The 26199-nt window shown below is 39.7% G+C and overlaps 3 protein-coding genes across 3 annotated transcripts in view; all 3 read right to left on the minus strand.

The window, feature by feature from the left end:
• Window positions 1-4259: 4259 nt before the first annotated feature.
• On the minus strand, window positions 4260-12050 carry LOC121522772 (toll-like receptor 8). Its single transcript, XM_041807419.1, has 2 exons — window positions 11955-12050; window positions 4260-7668 (listed from the first exon to the last, which is right to left on the minus strand). Exons 1-2 carry the CDS (start codon window positions 11955-11957, stop codon window positions 4588-4590), a joined length of 3084 nt encoding a protein of 1027 aa, XP_041663353.1. The 5' UTR covers window positions 11958-12050; the 3' UTR covers window positions 4260-4587.
• A 419-nt stretch (window positions 12051-12469) lies between these two features.
• On the minus strand, window positions 12470-15912 carry tlr7 (toll-like receptor 7). The gene is made up of 2 exons (XM_041807418.1): window positions 15848-15912; window positions 12470-15632 (listed from the first exon to the last, which is right to left on the minus strand). The coding sequence occupies exons 1-2, from the start codon at window positions 15860-15862 to the stop codon at window positions 12486-12488; spliced, it is 3162 nt and encodes a 1053-aa protein (XP_041663352.1). The 5' UTR covers window positions 15863-15912; the 3' UTR covers window positions 12470-12485.
• A 4165-nt stretch (window positions 15913-20077) lies between these two features.
• frmpd4 (FERM and PDZ domain containing 4) overlaps window positions 20078-26199 on the minus strand; it is a 56840-nt gene continuing 50718 nt past the window's right edge. Inside the window, exons 16-17 of the mRNA XM_041807420.1 lie at window positions 23424-24611; window positions 20078-21719 (exon numbers count right to left, since the gene is read on the minus strand). Of these exons, the coding sequence (XP_041663354.1) occupies window positions 20515-21719; window positions 23424-24611 (2393 nt within the window). The 3' untranslated portion in view covers window positions 20078-20514. The remainder of the gene's footprint in view (window positions 21720-23423; window positions 24612-26199) is intronic.

The raw sequence follows: 26199 nt of genomic DNA on the forward strand, positions 1-26199 counted from the left end.
TAGCATCTCTGCTGGAGATTAAAAGCCAAATTCATGGTCAATGTATTCCTGAAGTTTCTTACAAGTTGGGATAAACATAAAAGGGAGCAGAATTAATGATGCACAGGGATGCATTAAAGTCAATTTACATTTTTATTTGCATATTGAACAAACTTGCACATTCCAGATTTTTTTACAAATCACTTGCTTTGTTGGAATTCATAAGTAGAAAAAGTAGGGCTGCACATTACAAAGCGTTGGTCCCCCTGTTGTTTCATGACACGCCCGCTCTGAAGCTCCACTGCAAAAGATGACCAAGAACCCAATGCTGAAATCAAGCTGCACTTCCTTAGTGCACAAGGGATGTTTAGGCAAGTGGTGTGGGGTACATTGTTTGTCAATTAATGACCTTCAACTTGCATACTTGATGGTTGAAAAAGGCAAGGCTTGTGGAATGTACATTGCAAAGGAGGACCAGTCTTCATTGAGCCTTCTCCTGTTCGATGACTGCAAAAAAAAAAAAAGTTTCAGTCGGCTTTAAAGGTTATTGACTGTAAATGTGGTGATATGGATTCATTGGATACACTACATACTTTCTTTAGTCGGCAACGTGTTCTTCTCTTCAGTTTCCGTCTTCTTCAGCTTGCTTTTGTCGAATGTTGTGACTTCCCCAACGTCGGGCTTGTCAGACATATCTGCAGAAGGTCTGAAACACAAGAAATGCCAGACTCAGTTAGCCGTCTTTTGTTGAATCCAATCAGGACGCAGCTGAGCATGTGGACAGCTAATTAAGAGACAGAATTGGCACAGTCAAGTTTCAGGGACTACTTCTAAACGTTTACACATAAATTTTTAAAGGAGCTGGAATATAATGAGACATTTGATTAAAAATAAGTCTGTGTCCGTTTTGCAGTTCCTGGGTAAAAGGAGAAAAAAAAAGCAGTCAGTTTTGAGCGAGTGCAATTGAGGAACCACCGCCCTTTTACGCAATCGAGATGAGCAGACGGTCTTTGGCTGCCACCTGAACAACCTGACTCGCGAGCACATAACTGAGAGGGATTAGCGTTTTCAGCTAAAACTAAATAAATAACGCATTTGTTTCATATTCACTCAAATCCCGAAATTTCGCTCACTGAGCGGCATTTCTGGCGTATATTTAAAAATGTCACATTTCTGCAAATAAGTTAAGACTTTATGCAATTTAAGTAGCCTAAACTCCTGCGTCTGTGTCCACTTTCCGAGCTGCCGTTTTATGTTAATAATCACACTGGGAGAATAGACGTTTCTAAACTTACAAAACATCGACTACATGAGTCAGCACAAAGGCTGAGATAAAGCAAGCTTTATTTAACTCACATTTTATTCGATAAATAATAAAATACTCACCGGAGTTTTGAGTCAGAGATATAACAGGTTGCACCTCTGGCTGAAGCTGGGGCAGAGTGCTCGCTCGAGCTTTCATCTCCCAATAAATACCACGCAGTATGCAAATTATTCCGTGACGTCACGACAACGTGCCGTCCGAAGCCTGCTTTCAAAAACTACCTTTCACTTAAAGATTTATACCTATCCAGTGGATATCGATAACGTTAATTAGGTTTAAATCAGCGGCAGTGTGTACATTAAGCTTCTTTATGGAAGCAAACCTCGGTTCAACCGTTTGAAACAGAGTAAAAACAGTTCCTTTTGTCTTAATATCAAAGGGCAGGAAATATGGCGCCTCTTGTGTTTGTTGCTGACAAAGTAAGTAAAATTTAGATCGGATAGATGTTTATGAGGGAGACAATTATTGAACAGGTTTATTTTTTGATATGCAGACATTAACCATAGAAACTTTGTAGGGGGCGACCTCGTGTGGGCAAACGAGGTACTTACCAGTGGATTTAAAGTGGAGAAATGAAACAAGGAAGAGGATTCCAAGTGATATTTTTGCTAGTGAGAACTGGCTGGACCTCTGACAAAAAACAAAGAATCGGCCCTCCACAGTTGTGATTTTTTGATGCAAACAAAAAGTGGGTCAAGTGTGTTATTGGGTTCTAGTGTTTGATTTCTTCACTTTAAACACCTTTTCACCACTGATTCAATCAATTGGGCAACCTTTTAAATACATGTTTGCTAAATTTAACCTTTTTTTTGCCATTCTTTAACACCTTTTATTACTTTATCCATCCATCTGGCCACTTTTAACCCATTTATGATTCTTAATGCAACTTTTAACCCCATTCACAAATTTTCTACCCATTTTTGCTCCCTCTATGCACATAAGTAACCCATTTGTGCCATTGTCTTAGCTCAGTTATGCTTCTTTTAACTAGTTTGCCACTTCACATTCATTATTGCTGCTCTTTAACCCCCTTTACTATTTTACCCAGCCTTCTTTGCCACTTGTAACCCATTTATCACACATTTTGTCCCATTTGAGCCCATTTCCAAAATGTTTCCAACCATTTTTGCTCCCCTTAGGCATTTTAGTAACCCATTTCCCCACTCTTTAACACCCTTTATTACTTTATCCATATATTTTGCCACTTTTAACCCATTAATGATACTTTATGCAACTTTTAACCCCTTTCACAAAATTTCTACCCATTTTTGCTCCCTCTTTGAACTGTTTTTGCCATTTTCTTAGCTCAGTTATGCTTCTTTTAACCAGTTTTGCCACTTCAAATTCATTATTGCCCCTCTTTTACCCAGCCTTCTTTGCCACTTGTAACCCATTTATCATACCTTTTGCCCCTTTGAACCTATTTTCAAAATATTTCCACTCATTTTTGCTCTCTTTTTGCATATTAGTAACCTATTTTTGCCACTTTAAACACATTTACCTCTCTTTGACCCCCTTTCACTATTTTATCCAGCCATTTTTTGCACTAGTAACCCATTTATTATATTTTTTTTACTACTTTTTGACATTTTGAACCCATTTTCACAATTTGTCCACCATTTTGATCCCATTTTGCATAATAGAAACCATTCTTTTCTAGTTTTATCTCATTTGTGCCATTTTTGCTACTTCAAACTCACTGTGCTGATCTTTAACCACCTTCACTTTGTCATCCAGCATTCTTTGCCGGTTTTGACCCATATATGATCCCTTTTATCCCATTTTCACAATTGTCCCACCCATTTTTGCTCCCATTTTGCATATTAGTCACCCAGTTTTGCCACATTAATCTCATTGTGTATCTTTTAATCCGTTCTTGCCCCTTTATGTGCCACTTTTTAACCCCCTTTCACTATTTTATCCAGCCATTTTTTGCCACTAGTAACCCAGTTATGATACTTTTCGCCCCTTTTAACCCATTTTCACAATTTGTCCACCCATTTTTGATCCCATTTTATATATTAGAAACACTTTTTCCAGTTTTATCTCATTTGTGCCTCTTTTAACCCATTTTGGCCACTTTAAACTTATTGTGCTGATCTTCAACCACCTTCACTTTATCATCCAGCCTTCTATGCCTATTTTGACCCATATGTGATACTTTTTTGCCCCTTTATCCCATTTTCACAATGGTCCCACCCATTTTTGCTCCCATTTTGCATATTTGTCACCCAGTTTTGCCACATTAATCTCATTTTTACATCTTTTAATCCGTTCTTGCCCCTTTAAACTCATTGTGCCACTCTTTAACCCCCTTTCACTACTTTTTTCCAGCCATTTTTTGCCACTAGTAAACCATTTATGATACTTTTCGCCCCTTTTAACCCATTTTCACAAATTTCCCACCCATTTTTGCCACTTTCATCTCATTAGAAACTCTTTTAACTCATTTTTGCCACTCTTTAAACCATTTCCATCAACTTTCCTGCTAACTTTTCCCCTTTTTATCCATTTAGGCCACTATTATCACAATTAATCAATGGTTTTATCCCTTTAAGCAGTCTTTAATCAATCACTCAATCAATCTTTGTTTGTATAGAATCAGTTTATAACTGAAGTTATCTCAAGACTCTTTACAAAAAAGAGGAGGTCTAGACCACACTCTCCGTTGTGGTCTATTACAATAGAAAGCTCTCCGCTTTACCCCCCCCCTCCATGGACAGCCTTGCTAGTGAACACATATTTTGTTTTTTTAACTGATAGTTTTATCTTGATGACTATTAAGACTTGAAATAACAGGTGAAGACATGCTTTATGTTCCTAAATTGCAATTATTATAAACTGTATCATCTGCAGATGCAAAATACATGGAATGCAGCATCATTGTGATTGTATCAGCAGTTTTTAATGAAGCAATTTTTAATAAGAAGTGATGTAATGGACCATGGTAGTTATTATACAAAATGACAGTATGAAGACAGTTTATTTTGTAATAATGACATAAAACTTCTCTGTGACTGTCTGTTTTATGTTTGTCTGAGAGGACTTTTATCCTCCATGATGTTCTTGTGTTGTAGTCTGTAGCCACTTCCTTTGTTTTTCCTCTTCTGTGTTTATTTCTGTGTATCCATTTTGGCCCCATTTATCTCCTCTTTGGAGATAAGATCTGGAAAGTTTTGTCTGTCTTTTTCTTTGCCAGATAATGAAATCTACACAAAATAATCCATCACAGAGTCATGCAGCTATCACGGCACACCCCCAAAGGCCAGCAGATTGCCCTTTCTTCAGTTGTTGGTGAAGTACTTTGAATAAGTCTTGTTGTACATCACCTGATTGTCCACTCTGACCACGCTCCTCAGGTTCTGCCAGAACCACGGCTCTGCGGCAGCTGTTCTCGGCCACTCCACCACGCTTTTCCCACACAGCCGCTTCCTCAGGCGCAGGAAGGGAGAGTGCTGCAGGACGGGCTCCAGCATCAGCAGCACTATCACATCCACATTTTCATCAAGCAGTCTCTGGTGGGCCAGATACATTGCCAGCTTAAAAGTCCCGGTCTTAACAAAGTTCTTTGTTAATACAAACAGGGTCTTGCGACTGTATCGGATGCTCTGAGTGAGGTTGTCCACCAGCGGGACTCCTGGGGTCCAGTCCCTTTCCTCTAGACACAGAGGAAGATGCTTCTCGCCTTCCTCTTCCAGTTTCACTTGCAGGTTCTTCATCACCCACTCAGACACGTGTGGATCTGTGGTGTCGTACATCACAAAGACATCATAAGCACTGCCAGGTGAGCTCAGAGACCTGTACCCCTTAAACTTAGCCCTCATATAGTGTAGGATATATGAGGCATCCCAGTAAAATAATTGAGTAACTGTTGCAACAAACATGAAAACAATAATGAAACAATATGTGAAGATATATATCAGAAATGCCTTGCTGTCATCCACACACTGTTTGATGTCAAAGTGTATCAAAGCACGACCCCTCCTGTTTGCTGGTGCGCCACATGACACTGCAGTGCTCAGTTTAGGGATCTTTACATCCGTGCTTTGCATCCACAGAAGGAAATCTAGGGAATCACACGTACATTGGAATGGGTTTTTATGCAAGAACAAAGTCTTAATCTGACTTTTAGGCCAAAATTGGAAAGTGGATTGATTGATGATGGTCAGTTTGTTGTTGTTAAGACTGAGAATCTGCAGGGTATTTGCGCTCTTTAGAAAGCCATGATCCAACTGGAAGATGTGATTATGACTCAAGTCAAGAAAAGTCAAAGTATCTGTGATGTTTAAGTTTGATCCTGTCACTTTAGTTAAGAAATTGCCGCTCAGGTCTAAAGTTTGAAGGCAAGGGAGCCACTTCAGTTTGTCCCATTGAAAATGAGAGAGTTTGTTTTGGTGTATGAGAAACGTTGTGAGGTTGCGTGGTAAATATTCATAAACATCACCTGGAATTGTTTTTATGCTATTGCGGGATATATCTAAGATAGTCAAATTAGTAAGGTCAGTAAAAAGCTTCTTGTATGAGCCAAGCTTGTCCTCCCAAAGTTTGCCAAGATTGTTGTTACTAAACCGAAGTTCTGTTAAAGATTTGCTGCATATGCGTTTTGTCGTTAATGTGGAAATAGCATTATAACTCATGTTCAACACTCTTAGAACAGGCAGATTTTTTGTGAAATTCAAATTTAGAGTTACCCCAAATGCTCTAAAGTAGTGAGAATTAAAACTGAGATCTAGCACTTGTAGTTTTTTCAGTTCCTGAAAGGCGTTGTCAAAGGCTAGGTCTATCTTATTGAAGGACAGGTCCAGGTACGTCAGATCAGGCAGCAGAGAGAACTCCGTTCCATTGAGTGCCGCAGAAAAGCCGTTTCTTGAGAGGTTGAGACACGAAACATTTCCATATTGCTCAAACTGCCATGGAGTAATGAAGAAGAGATTATTTGAGCTGAGGACTATGACACGTCCAGAGTCAAAGCACTCTTGTTTGACAAGACCGTGTGTTAACTCATAAACTTGATCTTTTGGATGCTGTGCTAGGAGTGGTGGGATGGAAACGTCCGATCCTTGGTGATATCTGTTGCTTAGATCTGGAGAATCTCTCACAGGCATTGGATAAAGCCTGTTTTCCCCTAAGTAGATCATTCTAAGGTGGGAGAATTTTTTAAATATCATTGAACCAGAGTGAATAATGAAGTTAGTGCCTAAGTTTAGCACAGACAGATTTTTCAGCATGTACAGAGGACTGAGAGTGTCCGGCCCGATATTCTGAAAGACCAAACCCTCCAAATGCAAAGTTTTGAGTGCCACCAGATTTGAAAACTCTTTGGAAAGGTTGACATGTGAAGGATAGTACTGGTGTGCAAAGTTAAAAGAGAGATCAATTTTTTCCAGCTTCTGAAGGCATGTTAGAAAAGTCGCCTCCTTGGTTATCTCATTCATTAAGAGGTTAAAAGACAGGAATAGCTGTTTAAGCTCCCTTAACTTCTCAAACCAGGAGGGATTCAGGTGGGTCAGGGAGTTTCCTGCCAGGCTCAGTAACTCAAGCTGAGTTAAACCATGAAAAGCATTAGGGTGGATGCCAATGGAAATGTTTCGGCAAGGAACGCAAGGATATGGAGCGTTGTGGCATCTCTGACAGTTCCCTTGTATGTAAAGAGTTTTTAAATTTGGGAGCCCAGAAAAATCATCCTCAGAAATGTACTGTATTTGGTTAGATGCCAGCAGCAAGAAGTTCAATGATCTTGGCAACCCTTGGGGAATTTTAGTGATGTTATTAAAGGACAAGTCCAGTTTCTCCAGTTTGGGCATAAGAGCAAAGCTACCATCCATGACTGTTATGGCTTTCCCACAAGGATTCCTGTAGAAGCAGTTTCTCGATGACCATAGCTGCGTCACATTTGCTAAGCCAGCAAGACTCCTGTTGTCCAACCTCAGGATGTTGTTGAAGTGCACATCAAGGATTTCCACACTCGAAGGGATATTGCCAGGAATATCAGTGAGACGATTGCCTGTCAGTCTCAGTGAACGTAGTTTGGTTAGATTTTTGAAAGTATTTGCAGCGATGATCAGCCCTTTGTTTTTGTTTGCCCTGCTGAGGTCGAGTTGACTCAGATTCTGCAGGGCAGAAAACGAATCAGCAGAAATATTCTTAAGGTAGTTTTCTGATAATTTAAGATCAGTCGCATTGCTCGTTATCCCATGAGGGACTTCTGACAGGTGGCGCCCTCTACAGTCAAACAAGACGCTTGAGGTGTTGTCGGATTTGACGTCACATGGGAACTGCGGCATCATCCATGCAGGTTTACAAGCAGCAGGCTCAATATGGAAACACAGAGTGAACAGCAGCAAGGGCATCCAGTGTCTGAGGGTCTGTAGATGAACAATAACAGTGATCAAATGAAGTAATTGAAGTCATACAGTTTGTCTGGCTTTAGCAGGCTCACTTAAAGATAAATCAGATAAAATCATAAAAGTTTAAAGCATAATGTCAGCAGAAAATCATGCAGAAAACTAGAAAAACACTCGGAGAGCGCAGACCTCCGCCATTAGCCCTATAACCCAATAGTAAAGAATCATTTAAAAAATTCCTGGATCCAGACGGTGATCCGGATCAATCCCAAAATCTAATCAGTTCTTCCTTATGCCATTTCTGACATTTCCTAAAAATTTCATGAAAATCCATTTGTAACTTTTTGAGTTATGTTGCTAACAAACAAACAAACTAACAAACCCTGCCAATCACATAACCTCCTTGGCGAAGGTGAAAACTGTTTTAGTATTTAAGTCAGGGCTATTCTACAAGGACCAAAGATCATATCACAACATGTTTTGGTTGAATGACAACACTTAATTTATATGTCTTTTTTCGTTCCATAAAGAAATTACAAATGGATGTCACAATACAACACTAGAATGATAATTTTGATGTGATTCTAGTTAAATTAAAATAATATTTAAGATTCTGTTAGATATGAACAAAACAGAATCAGGTGCTCAATGACACATCCAATATTCTTTAATTTTTAGTGACCAAAAATATGGACAAACTGCTCTGCACTGTGCGAATTATTAAAGACCCCACTGACAGCATTTTGGGATTGTCAAAATATTCTGTATTCTCAAATCATTGCTGGTTTTAAAAAATAACAAAATGCAATAATCCTTCATCATATATTTAACCTAATGCAAGAGAGAGCACTATATAAATTGCACAAAAACACTGGCAACATTTGGAAAAGTAGAATGGTCTAGTGAGAATCGAGGGCTTCTTGCAGTTTAGATTGTGTGCAGGTGTTTGACAGCAATGTTGGTGATTAAACTAGAAAATACCCAATTTTGGCTATTTAGGTGTTATATTGTTGTTGCAGTGGTGCCAAACAGGTATAGATATCAGTTGATTTTGACTAATGATATAAAAGCTCATAAAAATATTTAACAAATAGAATAATTACAGAGTTAAAATAAATATTCCAGTCATAAATGAAATATTGCTGTTACTGTCAGGGAATCCTACTGTAAACTAAACTGGCATAATTTTCCCCCAAATCCACTTATTCAATGGTGCATTCATTATTGGCCAGATGAGGTCGGAGGGAACATAGAACATTACTTTAATGCAATGTAACTATATCCATATAAATTACAGTATATTACCTAGCATTTGTGTACAACCTAACTCTGTCTTCAATTTTTTATGTCCCCCAGAGTGATACCATCTTTATCCACCAGATGGCAGTAGCTTGTAAATGAACCTCTATTCAAATGCAATGACTGCCCCTGGTTTGTGCTCCCATTTTCATATTATTTTAACCCTGACTTGAGTTGCTTTTGTGCAACGACAGCTGTGGCCACAAATACAATTCTGTGGTCACTGAGTCATACTGGGTCATGCTTGTGTCTCAGAATTGGAATCTGCATACTTTTAGTGTGTTCATATTAATATCTCTTTGTTGTAGATTTGTATTTTGTTTGCTTCAGAATGCTTTTCTGTGGCTGATTATGTGTGGTATTTTACACTACAAAGCAGACTGTAAATAGTGTTTAAGAAAGACAGACACAGTTTACACAGCAAACAATTAAACATTTAACATTTGTTAAACATTTTAAAGTTGATTTTAACAATCAAAGTGTAACTTTAAATCCATTCAAAGTTTAAGAGCCTTTAGTGTTGGAGTTACCAGACAGTTTTAATGCATTCCATGTTAATTTAACTCCATTCAAGGTTATTAAAGTTAACTAAAACTAAAAACTAAAAATCATTTTAGTTAATGCGAATATGTAAAAAACTAAGCTTTACAAAAAATGAAACTAACTAGAACTTAATTCTGTGCTTACAAAATAAACTAAAATAAAATAAAATTAGAGACAGAATATCCTTTTTTTAGTCTTTGAAACAAGCATACTGACAAACTACCCAGCTGTAGTAACTAATGTAAACTGAAATTTAAAACAAAAGGTGAAAACTTAATGAAAACTAGTTTAAAATCCAAACTATTATAACCTTGGTGTTATGTGTTTTTTATGTATTTATATGTGTTTTGATGTTTTTAGATGTTGCCTGTTGTCCACTGATCACTGTCAAGATTCCTTTGCTCTTGTTTCCTGGTGGATTGTTGTTGTTTTAAACACTTCTGCAGCATGAGTGCAGTGATCCACTGTATTGGTCACTTCGTGCCTCTGGTAGAGGATTTGCTTTTCTTAACAGTGGTGTGCTGACTTTCACTTTAGGGTGCATTCTATGGAAGTGAAAGTCAGCACCACTACCTCTGCATCTGTCTTTTTGGTCCACCTTTGTGGTAAGACACCTGACTCTGCCTAAGTTATTCAATGTGTTGTGTCAATTTTTTATCAATAATGAAAAGTGTATTACTCCATGTCAATAATCGAAATAATTGATGCTTTAAATTCACATCCAAAGTGCAGGGAAATAGGACAATTTTGAGTTACAAAAACTCCATGATGTGAAAAAATAGTAACATTATAAGTGTTTTGAATTAACTCTATAAGAGAGTTAAAAATTTTAGCACTTTCCAGAATGTTATTTTAACTCCGAACCCATGAGAACTAGATAGAATTGAGAAAGTGTTTGATTAAACACTATGGGAGTAAAACTAACAATAATGATTTTGCTGTGTTCTGATTTGCCAGTAGACAAAGAGAAAAGGGTATTAGTGAAACACTGATTTTATATACACAATATAACAACTTTTATTCTTCTAAATTGTACTTACACTACCAAAAATATGTTTCAAGAGGTTTCTTTTTGCACCAGCCTCTAAATAAGATTGTAACAGAAAAAACAAACTGCAATAATGTGACTTCCTTAAAAAGCAGTCTACCTTTAACTCTCTATTTCCCACATTTTTCCAAATTACACTCCAATTTACATTTGTATTCAGTGCAAGAATATCGTCTCTAGATAGATAGATAGATAGATAGATAGATAGATAGACAGATAGACAGATAGATAGACAGATAGACAGACAGATAGACAGATAGACAGATAGATAGACAGATAGACAGATAGACAGATAGATAGACAGATAGACAGATAGATAGACAGATAGATAGACAGATAGATAGATAGACAGATAGACAGACAGACAGAGAGACAGACAGATAGACAGATAGACAGATAGATAGATAGACAGATAGATAGACAGATAGACAGATAGATAGATAGACAGATAGACAGATAGACAGATAGATAGACAGATAGACAGATAGATAGATAGATAGACAGATAGATAGATAGACAGATAGACAGATAGACAGACAGATAGACAGATAGACAGATAGATAGATAGACAGATAGATAGATAGACAGATAGACAGATAGATAGACAGATAGATAGACAGATAGATAGATAGACAGATAGACAGACAGACAGAGAGACAGACAGATAGACAGATAGACAGATAGATAGATAGACAGAAAGACAGATAGATAGACAGATAGACAGATAGATAGATAGATAGACAGATAGATAGATAGATAGACAGATAGATAGATAGATAGATAGATAGATAGATAGATAGATACTTTATTGATCCCGAAGGATATTCGGTTATACAGTGATGCTATCAGATTTATACAGTGAGTGCAATATAGTTTTAACTTCAATCAAATGGAAATATCTGAAATATCCTATAAGTAATTGAATTGAATAAGTGTCTCCTTAAATTATCTACCTGAGTGATGTGAAAACTGAATTCAGTTCATAGGTTTTGTGGATTTGAAAACTGAATCGGTTTAAGGACAGCTTCTTGTTAAGGTGCTAACTTTTATAGAGAAGGTAAAACTGGTATAATAACGCAAAGATATTTTTTTTTTTTTTCTGGTGCAGTTGTGGGAGAACTTTGATAATTATTGTTCGTTAGAGAACAACCCTTTTTCACAACAGAAAAAAACTCTGAATGACCCAAAGTGAGACCACTGGTTCAAACATGAACAAGAATTCAGATTAATTTATTATTATATGATAGATACATTGGTTTGTAAAGCACACACTGGCAACAAGTAAATATATTACATGGTGATAGAGACATCCTGCTGCAAAATATCTTGTCTGAAGCAGATCCTGTACATATTTACAAAGATATACACAAAACAAGACTACTGATGTGTACATGGGTGGGGTTTCAATAAAACTCACCATTGTGCGTGGACTGTACTGGCTCCTTGGAATCCTTGAAAACCATGAGATTTTTCTGGAACTTTGTGATCAGAAATAAACCCCCCAAAAATCAATGATACCTGTCTTCAATGTCATCACAAGCCAAATAAGACATGCTTGATTTCTGCAATCTTCTCTTTTTAATTTTCAGCACATGCTCAAAAAAAAAAGCCCCTGTCTGCTGAATCCAATCATAAAAGCAATGAAGTGGCCGTCTCTGATGACAGTGCTCTGACACGGAAGTAGCATGCAGGGAAGGTCATCGCTCTCACTTCCCTATATTGAATCTGTTTGCTGTTTCAAGGAACACTCAATTTATAGCCATCTCTGTAAAGACTGAGGAGAGTTCCACCACTTCTCTAAAACATGAGAGTAAATAGGAAATTCAAGATTTAGACACAGTTACTTATAAATTCATTTTTTCACACTTAATAATGAGATATCACAATTTTATACCCCAGAGAACAATGGAAACAGGAGAAAGTAGTTAGTACAGCATGGCAGTTCTGTTCACAGTGTCTCTCTGAAGAGATTATTGTATTGTTTGTGACTCTCAGTTGCTAATACAGTCCTCAGGGTAAACCAGAAGTACGGCTGAGCTTGAGGGTTTGTGGGCCACTCCAGGACAGACCGCTTGTACAGCCTTTTCCTTAATCTTAAGTACTTTGAATTGCACTGCACTTTCTCTAAGAAGATCAGCACGATAACATCATCCTTCTCATCCATTAGCCTCTGGTGGGCCATGTAGAAAGCCGTCTGGAAGTTGCCGCTTTTAATGTATCTGCTAGTGAGAATGAACAAGGTCCTCTTGCTCTTGTGAATACTCTGGGAAAGGTTGTCGATCAGGGGACATCCAGGTATCCAGTCCCGGTCTTCCAGACACAGAGTGAGACGGCGATCTCCGCGGTCCTCCAGATGGACGCACATTTCCTTCATCACCCACTCTGACACAGCCGGATCCTCTTTGTCGTATATCACGAAGGCATCATAGACAGAGCTTTGGGAGTGCAGGCGCTTGTAGCCTTTGAGCTTGGCTCTGCAGAAGTGGTAGATGTACCAAACGTCCCACAGGAAGAGGTGGCTGGAGATGGACAGGGTGAGGAAGGCAATGGTGACGGAGGTCATGAGGATGTAGAGGATAATGGACAGATAGTGGTGCTGGCAGGCTTGAAGGTCCACTAAGATGACAGGATGACCTTTTTGTTCTCCTGGACTGTCACAGGTGACGTCTGTGCCCAGTCTGGGAATGGTCACTGTAGTCTTGTTGAGCCATGTGACAAACCAAGTGGCATTGCAAGTGCAGAGGAATGTATTGTTGTTCAACAGCAGCATGGACATCTGGTTGACTACATCATCTGGAAAGCTAGATTTGTCAATGTGCTGTATGCTGTTAAAACTTAGATCTAGATAGGTTAAGTTGTAGGCGTCCTTAAGGAAATCTGGGCTGAGCTGTACGATTTTATTCTTCTGTAAAATGAGCTTCTGGAGGGTTTGACTACAGTTTGACAGCATGTGTGGAACAGTAGTTAAACTATTTCCACTTAGATCAAGGACTCGCAAAGAGTGTATCAGGTGCAGTTTCCCCCAATCAAACTCTCTTAGTTTGTTGTTTCTGATGTAAAGCTCAGACAGTTTGTCTGGCAAGCCACTGAAGACTTCTGCTGGGATGAAATTGAGATTGTTATGAGATATGTCAAGAACAGTCAGATTGCTTAGCCTCTTGAAATAATTGCAGTATCTGGTGTCCCCATCTCTCCACATCATATCTAACCGGTTATCTTTGAACTCTAACCTCTCTAGAGATTGACTCTCCATGTCTGTGTTAGTGGAAGTTGAGATCTTGTTGTGGTTCATGAGCAGCACTTTCAGATATTTTAAGTTTTTAGTGAAATTAAGCATGTGAGTAAGGCCTTCGGACTCAAAATAATGGTTGTTTTTACTGATATCCAAGACAACAAGACTCTTGAGTTCTTGGAAAGCAGTCGAATAGAGAAGGTCAAGACGGTTTGATGAGAAGTCCAGGTACCTCAGATTGCTCAGATAGGTGAATTCAGAGCCGTTCAGACTTTGGCTCATTGCATTCCCAGATAAATTTAGGCATCTCAGCTCACTGAGGTTTAAAAATCTTGAATGCAGGAAGAAAATGTTGTTTCTGCTCACATCTAGGGTTTTGCCAAACTGACTGCATTGCTTCTTGACAAAGGATGTGACAACTCCAAGTTCTTTGTCTTTGTATTTACAGCTGCGTGCATACTCGTCATATCTGAAGTAATGGATTTCTCTCACTTCCTTTCTCTGATAGGGAGCCGCAGCTGGCATGGGAGACCACTGCAAAGGCTCTCCTTCAGAGAAACCAACAAGATGCTGACCATCAGAGGGGGACGATATCTTATTGTCTGACAGACTAATTATTTTAAAGCTTTTTAACTCCATCAGAATGCTAAGGTTTGCCATTTTAATGAAGTTCGTACCCAGATCTACAACTTCCAAGTTTTTGAGAAGTTTCAAAGGGGCGACGCTCTCTGGCTTCAACTGCTGAAACACAAAACCCTTTAGTCTGAGAACTCGAAGAGATTTGAGCTTGGAGAAATTGTGGCTCAGTCTCAGTGTTTGGTAGTACCTCTGAAGCTCATAGTTAAAAGAAAGGTCAAGTTCTTCAAGCTTGCTCAGGAAACGTGGGAATTTGGTGAAACCTATTTCCCTTGCTAGAAAGTTTGATGAGAGATCGAGCTCTCTCAGCTCTGTCATGGTGGCAAACCACTCGGATAGCATGTGTGTCAGGGAGTTACTGTGAAGCCTAAGTGTCTTAAGCTTTGTTAGCATTTTAAAAGCTGCCATGCTGATGTTAAGAGGGGAATTATTTGGACAAGGGGTGCATGGGAAAGGCACATTGTAACATCGAGGACAGTTCCCGCTTATATCTAGTATCTCAAGGTTGGTTAAGTTTTTGAAATCCTCATCGGTGATATTTGGGATATTATTGTTATAGAGATACAGCTCCTTCAGACTCGCTGGGAGCTGATGAGGAACAAAGGATAAGTTATTCGCCTTAAGACTGAGCAGTGTTAAATTACTAAGCTGTAAGAATGCATCAGCCTCTATTATATAGGAACCATTACACGGATTACGAAAATAGCAGTTCTGACCCAGGTAAAGCATTTGGATATTTCTAATCTCGCTGAGGTTTGCTTTAGAAATCTCAACAATGTGATTGATTTCCAAACTCAGCAGGATCAGGTTGGGAGGCAGGCCTTTGGGTATACTGTAGAGCTGATTTCCATCTAGATACAAGGCTCGGAGATTCCTCAGGCTGGTGAAAGTATCTGTCTCTATAGTCACACTCTTAGTGCACATGCGGTCCTTGGGACCAATTTTGATGGGCACACAGTTGCACCTCATGTCAATCTCAGTCAGGTTCTCCAGACCGTGAAAAGAGGTGGAGTTTAACTTTGGAATATGATTAATGGTGAGCGTCAGATTGGTAGTGTCTCTGGGGATGCCGAAGGGGATTTCTGTGAGGCTTCTCCCAGTGCAGTCCACCGTCACCACACTCCCGTTGTTGGTCTCGTGAACGTCACATTGCAGAGATTTTGGGTAAGAAACGCTTGCTGTCAACACAGAGAGACAACACAACAGGCCCAGCAGCACCAAACACATCTGTACGGAAAAAAAAGTGTTACTGGTAGAATGCTAATAACACACTTCCATTACCAAGAAAACATTAATAATTTTTATCAGGCAAAACACTTTAAGCATACTAAGTACATGTAAGTGCCACTTAATTTCACTAGCAAACTTTTTTAATTTCCCCCTCTTGTAATAATTATTAAGCTTTATACACCAGACATATGAACAAAAAAACGAGTACTCACCAGACGGAAGAACATTGTAGTCGTGAAAGGTTGATAAGTAGTCCTGCTTCAAGTCTTGAGTGTCATCAAGTGCAGAAAGAACATTGATGATGGGTTGATGAGTTGATAAGATGAAAGTAACAGATGGCTGGGTAAGGCCCATGGCATGTATAATTAGCCAGTATCACTTCCTCATTGTCACAAACTAAATACAGATAAATTTGTCATCTTTTACAATGTCGAGTTGATAACAGGCGATCATTTTTACTGTGATATGATAAAGCATATATGATATATGCTGTAAAGTGGTTTGCTTTAGAGAATAACTACCAAGGATAGCAGTCAGCTTATTATTTAGGACAGTGTCATAGCACAGCTGGAGGAGTTGTGGGTAATGAGGTGGGTACCAGAAATGGAAAGAGCAGTTTCATTTCTGATGAGTGTACGTAGGAAAGTGAAATGTACTCCTCTGTTGAGGTTTACTGGTTCTTCAAGCAAAGATAGAATATTATTTTGATCTGTTCATAATATGTGGCTCTGCAGCTGAGTATGATTTAGCTACTTATGATCAGTCCACACTAAGGTTGGCAACATTTTTTTTTATACTTTACAATTTTTTTCTATATGATGTGCCTTAAAACGATACAATTTTAATAATCAATAGTATTGATAAGTGCAGAAACTTCAATTGTTTTTCATAAAGGTAGGTGAATTAATCCACCAAAAACAGCATGCAAACCTGTGGGCACAATCAAAATTGTGAAAAACATTGGCAACTCTAGTGTTGCTGATATTTTTGCATATCTTACACAGTGTGCAGGTATCTAGGGGATCTTCGCTATATGGACGAAAGTGTTTGGATGCCTGTTCATTACCCTAGCCTCCACTCTTTTTGGAATGCTTTTCACAAAATTTTGAAGTAGAAATTTGTGCCCATTTATTCTGTATAGCATTTACTAGTTTAGGCACTGATGTTGGATGATAAGGCCTGGCTTGCTATTTCCATTCCAGTTCATCCCAAAGGTGCAATGGGGAGAGGTCAGGGCTCTGTGCAGACCAGTCAAGTCCTTCCACAGCAAACTCATCAAACCATGTCTTTATAGTCCTTGCTTTGTGCACTGGGGTACAGTCATTTTGGAATAGTAAAGGACCTTCTCCAAACTGTTGCTACAAAGTTGGAAGCATAGCATTGTTCAAAATGAGTGAGTATGCTGAAGCGTTAAGATCACCCCTCACTGGAAATAAGGTGCCTAGCCCAAACCGTGAATAACAGCCCCATACCATTATCCCACCTCCACCAAATTTCACAGCTGATACAGTGCAGTCAGGCAGGTAGTGTTCTCCTGCACCCGCCAAACCCAGACTCGACCATCTGACTACCAAACAAAGAGGTGTGATTCGTCACTCCACAGAGCACATTTCCATTGCTCCACAGTCCAGTGTCACTGTGCTTTACACCACATCTAGTGCTTAGCATTAGACTTGGATGTAAGGTTTGCATGCAGCTGCACAGCCATGGAAACCTCTTCCATGAAGCACCCACCACCAAGTTTTTGTGCTTGTATGCAAGTAGAAGTACCGAACTCTTTGGATATGGAGTCAGCAGAGCGTTGGCGACTCTAACGCACCATGCGCCTAAGCAGTTGTTGACCCCACTCTGTGATTTTATGTGGTCTTCTGCTTTGTGGCTGACTTGCTGTTCTTCCTAAACGCTTCCACTTTCTAATAACATCACTTACAATTGACTGTGAAATATCCTGCAGGAATGAAATTTCACAAACAGTCATATTGCAAAGACAGTACCATACCATACCATATTTGAAGTAACTGAGCTCTTCAGAACAACCCATTTATAGCTCAAATGTTTGCAAATTGAGATGGCTTGGAGCTTGATTTTATACACATGTGGCAACGGGTCTGATTGATTCACCTGATTCAGTAATTAACAGGTGTGGCCTGATACTTTTATCCATATAGTATATCTCTGCATCCAAGTCAAATAAAGCATCTATCTTCTGCATTAAATCATATAAGAGAGGCACAGGAGAAAATAACTTTTTAGCTTTGCAGCTCCAGGGAAGAAAATAGCAGTCTGATTGTGATTGTCTACTTTTTTGGTCTTGCTGAACTACTCAAGATATCATTGCAGACTATAAATCTTAGATGCCTCCTTTCCCACACTGTCAATGTGAGACGCCGCCTCTGTCAGAATGGAAACACATGCTAAAAATTTTGAAATAAAATGGGATTAAACTTCCATTTAGGATTAGGGTGAGGCTTAACGTAAGGGTTAGGATAGCAGAAGTTGAAAGGTTAAGACCTGACCTGAAAAACCTGATTACAAATAGTTTAATTAAGTGGAGTAAACATTCTGCTTACAGATCAAAAGACAATCCTACATAAGAAAAACTGAACGTAACAAAAGTAGCTCACGTAGCTCTGCTAGTTCCATATGCTACATAGATAATGTAGCTATGTTGCCAATGTAGCTAAAGCTAAGCTCACAAAGCACATGCATCTCTTCCAAGCTACCAAGCTAACTGTAGATACATAAGATACACACTTACATTATCTATGAAGCAACATTAGCTTTAGCTACGTTAGTTAAAGCAAATGTTATTAAAGCTAACTTAGCTACACTGGCTTGCATTGAAATGTTAACTATGTAGCTAGTGTAGCTATATTATCTTCCAAAACAGGCTGATAGAATCCCAGATTAACCTGACATGCCGGATGGATCTGTTTTCACACATCCATCTGGAAAACCTCCCATAGACAGTGTTTGGGAAAGGGCAGAGCCTTTGAAAAAAAACTCAGAGGGTGATTGGATGAACGTTCTGTCTGCCACATCTTTACGGGCCAATCAGAGCAACAAAACACGTGACGTAGCCGCTACTGAGATGCACCACTGCCGATGAGTAAACTCCAGAGAGAACTGCATAACGTGAACCATGGCGACTGTAGACTTTTGTCATTTTTGAAAAGAAAACAGCTCAATGCTGTTCTTTGTTCTTTTTTTAATGAAGAAATGTCATCAAGTTCTGATAAAACTGGCGCTTTAGCAGCATCCACGCTAATCTCTTCCACCATAATTACACCGGCCTCTTGTCGCTGCTTGCTTACTCCGCCAGGCCTGAAAGTACTGCCCCTCGACACTGATTGGTCCGGTCACTTTCTAACCAGGCCCAAACTGTTCAGACGGGACCTTTGCAAGATGGATTCGCCAGTGTAAAACACAGAAACGGGTGTGTCCATCTGCTTTGCAAGGTTAATCCCAGATTAGATCTCTGACCTTTTTCTCGGTTTTATTTATGAAATACTGCTATGTCTGTAATGTTTGCAGTGTCGTTCATGAATCTAAATGTTAGACTTTATTCAAATGATGGCACTTAAGTTCTGAAAGAGATGGCGTCCCACATAAATGGTCTGTGAAAGAGGGCACCAAGACATGTACATTTGCTGCCAGACTACCTCAGCCACTATTGAATGACTTACCATGCAACCAGACACAATCATTCAACCCCCCTGAAGGGAATTTGGAACAATGTCTGTGATTTTTCATACTCCCATCATCAGGTAAAAGCATGAATTAGCAAAATCCTTAAGTTCAGGACCGCTAATGAGCCTCAGCTGTACTTTGTTTTGTGCTTTTAAACATACCAGCAGGCAAACAGAAAAATAGGTTGTTGCAGGGCATGTTGGTATTGTAATGTTAATGCTAATATTAGCATTAATCAGCCTCACAGAGTTACAAGCATAGCTCTGATATGCATTAGCCCCATGTGGCAGGTGCTTGGCTCCCCTCACATACGCCGCTGTGCGAACACTCTCCAGTCCTCTTAGTGAAATGAGCCGTCATCATCATTAATGCAAAGAGCATTACCACCACTTCGGCTTGAGTAAATTGTAATATCATGAATTATTAAACATAGTTATAAAACTAAACATGGGTCAAGCAGTGTTTTTGTATGAATAATGCATATTTAAGAGCAATGTTTTATATTTGAAGTCACCTTCTCTACCTCTTTTTTTGCTTCTTTCTAGTCAGACGTCACCTAAGAGGGGAATCAGTGATCATGAATGTGTTTACCACAGCGGACGATGTTAAATCTAAGGTGAGAATGATGACAGACATGCATGGTTATTAAATCACGCAGACAAAAAATATTTGAGAAAGACTTTCTGAAAAGTTTTAATTAGTTTTAATGATGTTGACAAAAACAGGAAAGTACTCAGTGTTCATGTGTAAAGTTTTCATTAAATTAAGGTGATTGCAGCAAATAAAAGGTCATGTCTTTTCCTGTGCAATGATTTGTCAGTAGCTGTATATCGTATGCATTTCTTTAACATAAAGTTTTTTTACAATATAAACAAGGATCTTTTAAGATTGTAGCAATCTAAATATTAAGTCCCTAATACAACCAATTTCTCATCAAAATAATCCCTATGATATATCAGATAATATACTTGAGAGAAGTGATTTATTCATCTTCATAAAGGTCTTCATATAATCTATTTAAAACTTTACTGTTTCATATAATTTCATTTTAACTTTACATAATAAAATATTGTATACACAAGGCAAGTAATTCTTTTTCACAGCAGTTCACATTGGTTGTTACACCCATGTCTCTTATGTATGGCTTTAAAATCAATAATTAGAACATAAATAACAAAAAAACAACAGTTTACTTTTTGAGCAGTGTTTGCAGCGAGTGAGTTAGTGTGTTTATAATAGTAGACATGGTGGCAGAGTGATGTGTCAATGCATTCACACTTTGGTCACCGGGGGAGCCTCCTGAAGCCATCTCAGCAGCTTTCAGCAGACTCACGTAGTTCATCACAACCTCCTCCACCTTGGCTACCACCTCGCGCCGCTCCCTCTCGCTGCTCAGGCCTTCAACCAGCGACATGCAGGCCTGAGTCAAGCAGCAGAGCGTGTGAAAGCTGTGCGTCAGAGTGAGCAGTAACTCCTCTGGGCTGCTGTACTCCACGGCCATCTGAGAGCAGGCGCTGCCCAGCACTTTGGCCTGCATTAAAAGCAGCTGGGAGTGTGTATCCATGTCAACCTCGTCGACTTCACGCTTCTCACCTTTGGAAGAGTGACCGAGGCTGGAACGCAACACAGTGACCATATCTAAGGCATCCTTTCTCGCGAGTGCAAACCCTGTGTGAAGGCTGTAGGTTTTCCCCTTCATTGAATTTACACGAGCCAGCCTTGCTTTAAGGCTCGTGTCTTTATTACTACGCTTGGCCGTCGTGCCTGGGTTCTCTCTGCGACTAAAAGAAACAGAGCTAAGAGAGAACAGAGCACGTGATGGCGTCTCTCTGTTTTCATCGTGGGCTTCAGTATCTGACTTTCTCCTCAGGAAGCAGTGACTGAATGGTCCACGACACTTCCATGTACCTGCATCCAGCCTTAATGTTGAAGACTTTGGTAGTGATGAGGAGGCTCCTCTTACCTGCCTTCTACCACCTGGATTTAGTGCGACTGAACCCTGGGACAAACTCTTGGGCAAGGTTTTAGAAGAGAATATCCTCTCTGCTTTTGTGGGATCTTGAGATTGGCAGCTCTGACCAACGCTTTTTCCTTTAAGTGAGGTTTTTGTCTTCACAAACAGGGCTTCTAAGTTCCTTGAACCTGGCATTATAGTGCTCAAGCTCCTCCTGAGCGTCCGAACCCTGCGTGGCTTTCTGAGGCTGCCTGTCATTGGGTCACATGAAGATCCGTTTGAGGGGAAAGCCACAATGTGTGGGTCAGGCTCTAGTAGGGCCTGTGTTAGCCCGCTGGGCTCTGTGCTACTTCTTAAAGATGATGGTGACAATGTTGTGGTGGTGGTCTCAGAGAGAGCTAAAGATGACTCTTCCCCAACTTTCTTCAGCTGTGTGCAAGCTACACTAGGGGTAGTAGGGAAACAAAGAGAACTGTTAAGCATCTCCCTTAAATCACAAACAAACAAACAAACAAACATGAATGTGTTTCACTTTTTTTATAGATTTGTACAAAATAAAAACATCTATTTTCAACATAAACATCAGTAGATTTTTAATTCATCGTCCTGTAACCCTTCTGATTTATTTATGTCCTTTAGGGTCCCAAATGACTGTCAGTTCACAGTTATACATGTGGTCTTAATGTTGTTAGTGGTGCTATCAATTGATTTAAAAAATCTAATTAATCAGAGTTTTTTAAGCATGATCTTGAGATCATTTTATTAGGATTTTTAATGTTAGATAGTAAGTTACAGCCCCTTAAAGGTCACATATTATTCAAAATGCACTTTTTCAGGCTTTTCTAACAAAAATAAGTGCTCCTGGCCTGTCCACAGTCCCCCCAAGAACCAGAAAAATACACTCCCTCCTCCCCTCTCTTTCTCCACCTTTCACAAAATGTGTGCTGAAACAAGCCTCTCTCAGACTTCCCCCTCATGATGTCATGTGGGGTGTTAGCCCCGCCCCCAGGTTGGGTCGGACCTCCCCACTTGAAGGAAAGTTCTGCCCTCCTCTCAGCTGGAGGATCAGGAGAGCCACATTCTTTAAGCCACAAGCATTTCCTGAGAGGGGCTGAATCAGAGGCAGAGTCAGACAGCTCGTTAACATTTAAAGCCACAGACACAGAAACCACTTGTTCTGAGCAGGGCTGAAACAAAGGGGGTTTTAGACATGCAAAGATCCAATACTGGAGTGTTTTTTCAGCAACAAACTTCACAGGCATGTTTTGGGGACTTCTGAGACCAATATAAACATGTCTTAAAGGGGTAAAATATGTGACCTTTAATGCACAGCAGACCGGAGTAGTGAGAATCAACATCATATAAGAAACAGGAGATGTGTTGTGGAAAAATAGTTTGAACTGAACCTAAACCCTAAAAATTGCAATCACATTGAACCATAAGATACTGAAAGATTCTTGGCTCAACAAAGCATGTTTAATATTTGCAGTTTTTGCCTAACAAAGCGGAGCAATTGGTGTATGATCCTTAAAAGATCGCGCACACTGCCCAGTTTTCTACATTCTCTATAGTATTACAAGCAGATGGCCTTAGCTTATTCCCTACATGCCATTCCCCATCACTTCATCTCTGTTTCAAACTCTATCCATAGTCCTATCACAGATCCACAAAGCATTAAAACTAAAAGACATTTGAAGAGTTCCTTTCAAGTGAATTTCTACTATATATCTCCCACAATACAACTTACGAAAAACACAGATGCTAGATAAAGCAACAGAGTTGCTGAAAAAAGTATGAAAATGCTTTTTTACATGCATGACCAGTCGCCTCCTGATCCCGATATATCAGCCCCGTCTGCACAGACGTGGTGACATCCTGCTGCGTTGACGCTCAGTTGTGTGATTCAATGTGTGGAAAATATCTAGGTGAAAATTCAGCTGTTTGCTTCCATAAATCCACTTTACCTTAGCAGAGATTTGTGCAGCATAAATCTTACTTAGTTATTCCAAACATGGGCCTATTAAGCAGATCTTTGTTTAGAGCTGAATGCACTGTAAAAGATGTTTTTGATGTTGGTGTTGACTGTAGTGGATTAATTTCATGCATTAACACACAGTAAAGAGCACCCTTCTGTTTAGTTTTACCTGTGGTTTCTTTTATCTTGGGCATCCTGTGACTGCCGTCCCCTGTCCCTCGTGACCCCGGCTCTGCACTTGTTGCTGCATGGATCTTCCTCAGCAGGGTGGGGTCTATGGGATGGCCAGCCTTCACCTGACCTGAGGGCCCATAAGCTCTCTCCTCAGCAGTTACATAATTCAGTCCCTTGAGCGATGACTCCGACAGAACATGCATACTGTCTGTGGCACAAAGAGGGGAATCCATGGGAGTGACGCAGCTGCTGCTGCCTGTGCTACAACCAGCGTCTATAGAGGAACATTGTGAGCTTTGGAGAGAATGAATGCCCTCGCTCTGTATCGATGACATACGCTTGCTCAAGTGGTATTCATGCAACCGTGTGATGTCCTGCTCTGATGGTGGATTCTTGATTTGCTGCTCGCTCTCTTGGGTAGCAGCGTCCCCCTCTGCAGGCCCTCTGGATGGAGAGCGAGTGTGCATATCTATCTTTTGGCCACGTTCATCTGAGTCTTGTTTCTCTGCTTTTACTGTCAACCTTTCTGCGTGGGAAGCCTGTGACTCATTCACACTATCTGTGGACAGATTTTCTGCCATTTTGTTACCAGGCACTCTCTGCTGCCATTTTTGATGCTTGTCTTTAAAGTGAGTTCGCCCCAGATCAAGTTGATTCATGTAATAGGAATCTCTCACAGTGAAAGCGTTATACTTCCCAACAAGATGAGGGAGCTCATCTTTAGCTGAGTCCTGAGGAATCGTGTGAGATTCACAGGTTTCTCCTTGGTTTCTGCTCTCAGCCTCCTTCTGTTTTCCTCTCTGTCTGCTCATTACCGAGCCCATATGCATCTTGGTGAAGTATTCACTGACTGATTTGATTTCCATCGTCTCCGGCTCCATTTCACCGCCGTCTGGGTGAAAGATCTGAGAGGAGGTGACAGCCGAGGACTTTGCCTCCTCCTCCTGATGCTCCTGGGGGTTGTACTGCATAGCTCCCACGCCACCTCCGCTAGCCGCGGTGCCCTCTCTTTTCTCATCATTCATCGCATGGTATCCCTCCGTCATGGCCACGTGAAGCCTCAGGTGGGGGTCTGAGTGTCTCTGAGCGGTGGCCAGCTCCGAGTTCTCCGTCATCTCAGAGGAGTTTGTCTCGTTGCCAGAGTCTGAGGAGTCAGGACTAAAGGCTCGTGATATTTCTACACCTGTGTACCACAAAGAGACAATCATTAACCACTAAATCCACAGTACATCAGACAGATACACTCAAACATAGCTATAGGCAGTGACAACTGAATTTAAATAATCATCTCTAAAATAAAGATACAGTCAAATACTTTACATTAAAGTGCTAGAAATGACTTAAAGGTACAGCGTGTAAAACAGGGAATATTAGTGACATCTAACATTCAAATTCTAGATTATGATGCCTACTTCTGGTGGAGTTTTTAAATCTGTGTCCAAAATCACACATTCATGGCCTACTCCCTATCCAATTTATAGTGAGCCGTCTATCGAAGACTATAGCAGCTCATCCGAACAATACATAAGCGAACTCAGACACTACTCTAGTAGAGGGCATTGACTGTGGTCTCATTAAAACATGTAGCAACAATGGTGCTTAGAACAATAGCTGAGGATGGAAAATAACGGGAAAAGAGAGGGGTTTGGCTGCAGACCCTAGACACCCCACTTGCAGACCACTACTGTGAGACACCGCCTCTATCACAACAAGTACAGCTTTAAACTTTATTCATAAACAAAGTCTGGCAGTTACATTCATTAAAGCACCACACTGCTCACAATACAAAGCAATATTTCATACATAGACGGTGGCTCACTTTAGCTCTAAAGCTAATGTAGCTACACTAGCTACATAGTTAACATTACTACATAAGCCAAAGTAGCTATGTTAGCTTTAGCTTTAGCAATGTGAGCTTTAGCAAACAATGCTTCAGCTCGTTTAGCTATTTTAGCTACTTAGGTAATGCAAATACATAGCTTAAGCAAATATAGCATAAACTAATTTAGCTAACATAGCTTTGTCAGCTTAAGTTTTAGCTTCCAAGGCTCTGTAGCTATGTTATTTATGTAGCTTACATGGCTAATGTAGCTTAGTTAGCTAGGTTAGAGTGTTCTCATGGTAAAAGCTTTTTTCCTGTAAGTGGACTGTTTACTCAGTGTTATTAAATGTTATGTGAATGTGTCAGATTTTTTACATTTGGTATCCTAACCTTTACCTTAACCCTAACCCAACCCTTGAATGCTTTAGCATGGATGTCCATTCTGACAGAGGCAGCGTCTCATAGTGGTTTGTGAGAAGGGGCATCTGAGATCTGTGGTCTTCAGCCAGACTGCCTAGCTGAAAATGGATACTAAGTTAAAGATTTTTATAGGGCTGTAAAAAAAGATTTAAAGATTAAATCGAGATTAAACCTCAGAATTTCAATAGTTAATTGCAACTAATTGCACCCTTTTCATTGCATTTTAAAATTCCTGAAGTGTACATTTTAAACTGTTTAATGTGACTTTAGATATTTCTACTTCCATAAACTTAAGGTTTACAGAGTCCATGTCCCAGTGTTTATTTTGGCAGCTATTTTTAATTTTAGTCTTAGTCTTCAGATAAAATGTCTCTTAGTTTTGGTCACATTTTAGTTATTTCTTCCCTTTTTAGTTTTAGTCTAGTTTTAGTCGACAAAAACACAAAAACATTTTACTCTAGTTTTAGTCCATAAAAAGTCCTCACATTTTAGACTCCTTACTTTTAGTCCAAGCATTTAGTCTCTTCCC

This window comes from Cheilinus undulatus, linkage group 15 (genome assembly GCF_018320785.1).
Source record: "Cheilinus undulatus linkage group 15, ASM1832078v1, whole genome shotgun sequence".
Lineage (NCBI taxonomy): Eukaryota > Metazoa > Chordata > Actinopteri > Labriformes > Labridae > Cheilinus > Cheilinus undulatus.